This window comes from the organism of the source record quoted next, unplaced genomic scaffold (genome assembly GCF_019419815.1).
Source record: "Pyrus x bretschneideri cultivar Hongxiangsu unplaced genomic scaffold, Pyrus_bretschneideri_v1 Contig11, whole genome shotgun sequence".
In the NCBI taxonomy this organism is placed as follows: domain Eukaryota; kingdom Viridiplantae; phylum Streptophyta; class Magnoliopsida; order Rosales; family Rosaceae; genus Pyrus; species Pyrus x bretschneideri.
The window spans coordinates 750,873-757,810 of NW_025999402.1; the positions used below are offsets into that span (position 1 = coordinate 750,873).

The following is a 6,938-nucleotide window of genomic DNA, read 5'->3' on the forward strand; positions in this document are numbered from 1 at the left end:
TAAGGGCATATGTTTACATACATTTTTACGTATGAAATGATATTGGATCAATATACAATGATACCTAATTATTCGAGTATAGGATAGACAAACCCTATATTATTTGAATCGAAATGAGGAATTCAAAGAAAATTCATACATGCCTTTCATTTCTCGTTCATTCAAAGTCTGTTTAATACACTTTCAAATCATACAAAAATCTAGAGAATTGGTAGAGTGGTCGAAACTCGAAAGCGATTATAACTTTTACAATTCTAAATAAAGTGTAACCGATTGAAAAATTTTCCTCATTCATTTATTACAAATATATTGCTTGCGATAAATTGTTACCCAGTGGCTGTAGTTTAGTGGTAAGAATTCCACGTTGTGGCCGTGGAGACCTGGGCTCGAATCCCAGCAGCCACACTTTATATTTTCTTCATTTTCCCCTTTTAATTCTCAACGGCTCTGCACAATACGACGTCGTTGCCCAAACTGCTTTATATCAGCGCGTTCCTTTTCCTCAATGCACAACACAAACAGCACCTCTTCACTCTCTCGGAAGGCTTCGTCTACCTTCGTCACTGACCGAGTAATCGACTCCAAAAACTGTTAGATTCTCGATCTCTTTCTCAATTCTTTGAATTATGACCGCTTCGACTGCTAAGATCTCGAAATTCGTTATCGAGTACGCAGATGCGGTTTTGTTTATTTGTTTCGTCGATGTATTTCTGTGCGCAGTCACTTGGAATTTTTTTTGCGCCTCCTGGTTATGGGTTTTGAATTTGAAAGAATCCAGTTTTAATGCAGTGGGGGTTTGGAAATTGGATGCTTAGCTGAATACGGATACGAAATTAAGCATATTTTTTTGGGTGAAGAAGGAGGGGTAATTCAAGGGAAGCGTAAAATTTTCTAATCGCTGTATGGCGTGGAGAATTTAAGTGTAATGGGTGTTTTATGATTTAGAAAATGTTGCCATAGGAACAAAATTGGGAATGAATATTTGTAGTAATGTGAGTTATTCACATGAAAGGTTTAGTTGGGTTTGATTTTCTGTTTTCTCACAACACTAAGCGTTTCCGACCAATTTACAAGTTATAAACACAACCCGATTTCCTCTGTATGCTTTGTTTGTTGATTTTCACTAGTTTCTGGGATGTGGCTTGTTTTATGGTTGATAGTTTTCCAACAATGGTTTTGAGTTTGGACTTCATTTAGATGTGATCTTTTTGTTGGGTCAACTAGGGCACGTTTGATAATCATTTCGTTTTTGGTTTTGAATTTTCATTTTATGTGCTTTAGATAGAGGAAACGTATGTGGGAGAAACGAGGAGTGGGGAGGGATGAAGGGAGGTGATGGGAGCGAGGATGGAGAAATGAAGGGAGAATATATGAAAACAGAAGCTTGAAAGTGAAAACAACTTAAAAATTGTTTACAGTTTTTGGGTTTTAGTTTTCATTTGGTGTGTCATTCCCTACACATTCCTTTCACATTTATTCCCCATCCTTTCTTCACCTTTATTCAATTCTCCCCACATGCTTTTCCTACTCAATTCAATTCCTCCTCGATTCACTTGCTCTCAATCTGACTACGGATTAGTAAACGTGCCATTAGTGTTTCTAACAAGTGTGTGTAGGATAACCTATTTAACAAGTATTTCACATGATAGTATGATGTTGAGGAACACTGAATCCTTCTGCTGAACTTTCTAGTTTTTCCATTCTGATGTGACAGGTGATGGATGATCAGGACCTGGGCTTCTTTGCCAATTTTCTCGGCATCTTCATATTTCTACTGGTAATAGCGTATCATTTTGTGATGGCCGACCCAAAATATGAAGGCAACTAACGACCTGTTTCTTTTTTATGTATTTGCAATGATATGCAATTTTCTCGCGACCAATGGAGTTACGCTATTAATTTTGTAGCGTGAACTATTTCAGAATGGATACAACTTGATTTAGTGAGAAGTTTTGGTATACAATATGACCGTGTGCTGTTATACACAAGATTTTCTTTCTCTATTTTATCTGTGGCTCATATTTAGTTTTCAAGCCTTTGCATTGTTAAGGGTGTGGACCGTGTTCGGACTATGTTTTGAAGGTTACCATTGGCTGTGGTAGTGAATCAAGTGATCCGTTGTTCGTAGAAAGTGCGAAAAGCACATTTTAGGGTTCATGGAAAAGAACATTCCTTTTGGTGAATATTCAGAAAGATACAGGGAAATTACAATGTGTACTGAGGTCAATGGAATATTGAAAAATCTAATGGCATTTGCCAATCTGTTAGATGTATTGTCAAAGCTAACCATCTCTAATAGGAGCTATGTATGTGCATTAATTTTGACTAGTTTTCTCACATCTTTCTTCATCTCCATTGTTTCTCTCGTAACGCTTTGAATGCAGAATCCCAGGCTAGTTAAACAAAGAACCATTTGGCTCTTGTGTTTCTCTTCACTGTCACTAGCATGTACCTTGTCAGCTACTTCCTGCAAATGTTGAAGAAAATTACTCACAATAGTCTCAACCTCTTCATCATCAGTACCCAAAGTCGCAAATCCCCTTGGTGGGTTGCCCAATTCGCTATCGTGGTAATCACTTTCCGACTTTGTCTCAGATACCGGCAGGGGCTTGATCGAAGTGGCCTCCTCAAGGCATCTTAATGGAGAGTTTATTTTTGCCTTTAGTAGCCCTAGATCAACATTCATTTGTTGCCTTAGTTCCTCCCAAACACCTCCAAAGTTCTGCCCAACTTGTGCGAGAAACTCCGTTTTATAGGCCACAAATAGTAAAAGATCAGCAATTTTTGATAAAGATCCTAGGACCCGATTGTAACCGGAACCCTTGAAGGGCAAGAACCAGCAATTAGGCTCTGTTTCAGCTTCTTGGATGAACGTTTCTAGTTCCTTGACGTGGGATTTTAGCTTCCTTTGCTTATCCCTCAATCCGGTAGAAGCCGGTACACACAGATTTACACCTTCAATGCAATCTCGAAGCACCCCCATGGTTTGTGAGAGCTTGTTTTTTGCTAGGGCCGCCGCTCTCATTGGATAAAGGCAATCTCTACTGTTAGGAAACAAAGCAACCCAATGGAAGCCTCTATGATTCTTGCAATTGCGAATTCACTTGGAGCACCATAGTTGTCCCTACCCAAGATTAGTAGAGCTCCAATGGCTGCTGAGATGCCACCAGCTTGGCCATACATCCTGCTGTACCTAAGAAAATGGCAGATAAAGATCCAAGGTATGAGTGGTAAGAGCCTGAATTTCTCAAGTCCGTGGAAAATAAAAAACCATAAGATCCCGTAGATCGATCCCAGTGCCGTTCCTTGAACTCGGGCATTCGTAACAGTGAATGTTGCTTGCCTTCCTGTTACAAAGCTGATGGCAATGGTGAGGCCTGACCAGTATCCGTTTTCCTTGTTATACAACAAGCCGAATAACACAGCGAGGCCTAATGCAAGTGAGCACTTGAGAGCAAAAATTAAACTCCTGCGACTCGGGAGTATGTTTCTCCAAACGCCTTTGAAGTTCCACCGCTGTTGATTTTGTGAATCGATCGGTTCTTGGTTAGGTTTCCTAGTGTTTCCGGGATTTCGGGCAATGGGCTGATTTTCTAGTAGGAGTTCCATGCAGTACAAGAAGAAGAAAGCCGGAAGGTCCTCACGGTTTTTGGTGGTGGGTTTTTTGGTCAAAAGGGGCTTGTCGAAGATTTCTCTGTCCGACTCTGGAGCTAATGTTGCATCAGAAGGCAAAGAGTACTTAGCTTGCAGAAGCCTTAGTCTAACATGTGCTTCTGAACTTTGTAAATTGCCTCTTAGCTCTTCATCAATTAGGTTAACAGGATGCGAAGAGCAACTAGATAAAGCTATCTCCAGCCCCCTAAGTGGAACCTCCATTTCTTGCAACCTTTCACCCAAGTCCATATATTTTGGTTTCAGAAATTTGATATGTGGTCTCTCCCACACCATGGTTTCCTGCTTACAAAGAAACAAAAGCCTTTAATTACTGTACTGAACTAATTGGCGCAGCTTAAACTCACCTGCCTATCACAATTTGACACGTGTAAAAATTCTTTCATTTTGTGTTTTTGATGAATTATTTTTGTATTTGCGTCAAACTGTAATTTGCAGGAAGAAGCAAAGCAATGTCCTTTACGAGTTAACATGAGTTAATTGTAGCTTACCAGATTATTAGTGATGCTATGAAGAAGCTTAGCTGCTTCTTTAGAGAGAGATTGTCCTTGAGAAAGGAGTTCGAGTGCTCCGCTCTTGTCCCGGGAAACGATGGCCTCGACGAAGCGAGTTAACCTCTGGGAAGCATTTCCAGCATACAGCTGCCACGATTTACAGACCTGTGAACGCATTATTTCCAGTTCAGTTTACATAATCTGCACATAAAAATTATTCCCTACTATTTGCAGTATGTCTAGAGAGTGATCTTAGCTAGGGAATTTAGAATCATTAGTTCTTGTTCTCTCCCAACAAGCTTGTGCTGAACAGAATCAACCAAACCTCAGTGTGGTGTTATATTCGATTTCTACATCTTTAATTAAACAGATCTTTTAGTATATAAGCGGGAGATATAATAAAAAATGTTGAAACTACGCTATTCTAAACTACTATAATCAACTGACAGTAACTCACATTTTACATGCACACAAATGTTAAATGCTTCATGAATTCTCTTTTTCGTTATTAGTAAAGAAAGAAAACTAAACTTTTAATGTAATCTAATTATAATCTATTTTCTCACTCGTCATCACCACATGAACTAACCCTAATGACTTACCTAGATCGTTTTCGATGTTGTTCAAGAGACAATTAGACAAGACCAAAGGCCTTCGATTGGACCACGAATCCCAAACTAGGCAACTGTCATGGACTAAGTCATGCCCTTGATTCCTTTTAATTCATATCTAAGATTCTAAATAATCCCAATTTATATTCTGGGTTAATTCTGTTAGACAAATCATGATTATTGTTGGTTGCATTCCGGCAGTCTCGATACCAACAAGCTGCCATCTGTCGTACGACATTTTTTTTGTAGTCAACTTTGTTTCCAAATTAGCTGAATGCACGTATATTATAATTTCCTTCAATCTGATTGGTCCAGGTGTCAAAGCTCTACACATATACTGTTTAGACAGTTGATTAGTAGTTTTTAATGATAAATCTGTATAGGAGGTGTTACGTAATGATGGCTGTATAGTACTTAAGCGCCCTACCATCAAATAAGAGTTTACGTGGAACTGTCGGCCAAGGCTATAGACACATTGGACACATTGACATCGGTTGTAGGCACCGTTACCGCTCCAGTAAGACAGTGGAAACTGGGAATGAACTTTGCTTTGTTCCATCCGCATCTTAATTACTATGATATTCCTGCTGATAATTTTATTATTTAAAACTATGCTACTAAACGCGGGAAATTAGGTTTTGTTATTGTGTTGTTTGCCAACGTAAGATTCTTAATTGTATTACTAGACTGAAATACGATTGATCAGTGGTCAATTTGCATTTCTTAAATGCATGCTACTCAGATAGACTATCTAACAACACAAATATTATATGTATACGGGAAGGACTCAGAAATTTAACTCAGAGGAAGCAACACAAAAAACTTGCTTGATTTCTTACAACTTAGTTGATAAAACTTGCCTAATTTTGTCAGTGTTTTAATTTCTTTACTTTTTATTAATAATTTAATACTCATTCGTATTAACAAAATAGATATACGGAACTCAATAACCTTTTTTAGGTAATGTTAAGGAGATCATCTTTTTAGACCATATATTGTAGTCGACATAATGTGACTGTTGATAGTTGGATCACTTCTTTAAATCATTGAAAAATGAGTTCAACCGTCACACCCAATAATTTACGACATATGGCCTAAAAAGATTATGTCCCTAGCATTTTCCTTTAGACACAAAAGCGAGTAAGGAAATGGAGAAAGAAAGTTGGGAAGTTTAAGAACTCAAAATGTGACAGGGGGCACGCCCCCCTGAGACACTGTCTGGTTTAACTAGCAATATAAGTCCGACACTGAAAATATTACTCGTAAATTGCATGTGTAAAGATTAAAAGAAAGCAAAGTGAAGAGTTAATTACCTCGTAGTAAGATAGCCGAGGATAAGGAAACAAGACGGCCACAACAGAAGCTAGAGCTCCAAGGGCAGTGCTGGATGCAACACCAAGTGGGTGCATGACAACTCCAGTTTGAGCACCGTGAATCACAGTACCAACATAAACATTCACAAACTGCCCAAATGCAATTCTCTTAGACATCAAGTGCGTGGACTCCGGCAACGCCACCACAAAAGCGCTCAGTGCTACTGCCGCTGCCGCTACCCCCACCGAAAAGTTTTTAGGCTCCACCAACCAAAGGGTCAGCACAGAAGACACCAGTACCTGTGCCGTGGCAAAGATCACATGCCAACAGCTTCTCATGACGTCCCCAACCGTTGCGTCCGGGACTATTAGGATTGTGGTGATGTACGAAAAGGACGAGTAGGTTAAGTACTTTTGAAGTTGTGGAGGTCCATAGAGGGTGGTGCAGCCGACTATGATGCATGCCAAAGCCGTGCGTAGGGCGGAGCCTAGGCGCATCTGCCACAACGATTGAGTTTGGTGATCTCCCATTGTCGTGGAGACCGACAATTTATGTCACGAATTACTTGTGAAACAAGGAATTAGTGGTGTGCAATGAGATGAAAGGGTTTTCGCCCTTCTCAAGTGTTGGGAAGCTTGTTGGTTTTGGCATACAACCTGATGAGAGGAAATAAGGGTTGGGAGGAAAGGTAAGTTTGGAGGAGAGGAATTACACATTATATATGCTTTCATGGAGCAACTTGTATTATATTTATACAAGAAGCTTGTCCCAACTCAACATTTAATCTGAGGCATATTATTTTTTATTTTATTTTTGTGGGACTCTATTTTTATCTTTTTGCTAATGG

At 39.3% G+C, this 6,938-nt stretch overlaps 1 protein-coding gene and 1 non-coding gene across 2 annotated transcripts; one reads left to right on the plus strand and one right to left on the minus strand.

Moving 5' to 3' along the window:
- Positions 1–333: 333 nt before the first annotated feature.
- TRNAH-GUG lies at positions 334–405 on the plus strand. Its single transcript has one exon. It is a non-coding gene; the product is annotated as a tRNA-His (tRNA).
- Positions 406–3,021: 2,616 nt separating this feature from the next.
- Positions 3,022–6,621, minus strand: LOC103931090. The gene is made up of 3 exons (XM_009340504.2): positions 6,091–6,621; positions 4,164–4,331; positions 3,022–3,954 (listed from the first exon to the last, which is right to left on the minus strand). The coding sequence occupies exons 1-3, from the start codon at positions 6,619–6,621 to the stop codon at positions 3,022–3,024; spliced, it is 1,632 nt and encodes a 543-aa protein (XP_009338779.2).
- Positions 6,622–6,938: the final 317 nt, after the last annotated feature.

Excerpts from the sequence above, each read along its gene's own strand:
- LOC103931090 (XM_009340504.2), bottom strand. The coding sequence starts at position 6,621 with ATGGGAGATCACCAAACTCAATCGTTGTGGCAGATGCGCCTAGGCTCC. Across the intron at positions 4,332-6,090 it reads CTCGGCTATCTTACTACGAG|GTCTGTAAATCGTGGCAGCT; the intron begins GTAATTAACTCT and ends ATGCGTTCACAG. Across the intron at positions 3,955-4,163 it reads ATAGCATCACTAATAATCTG|GAAACCATGGTGTGGGAGAG; the intron begins GTAAGCTACAAT and ends CTTTGTAAGCAG.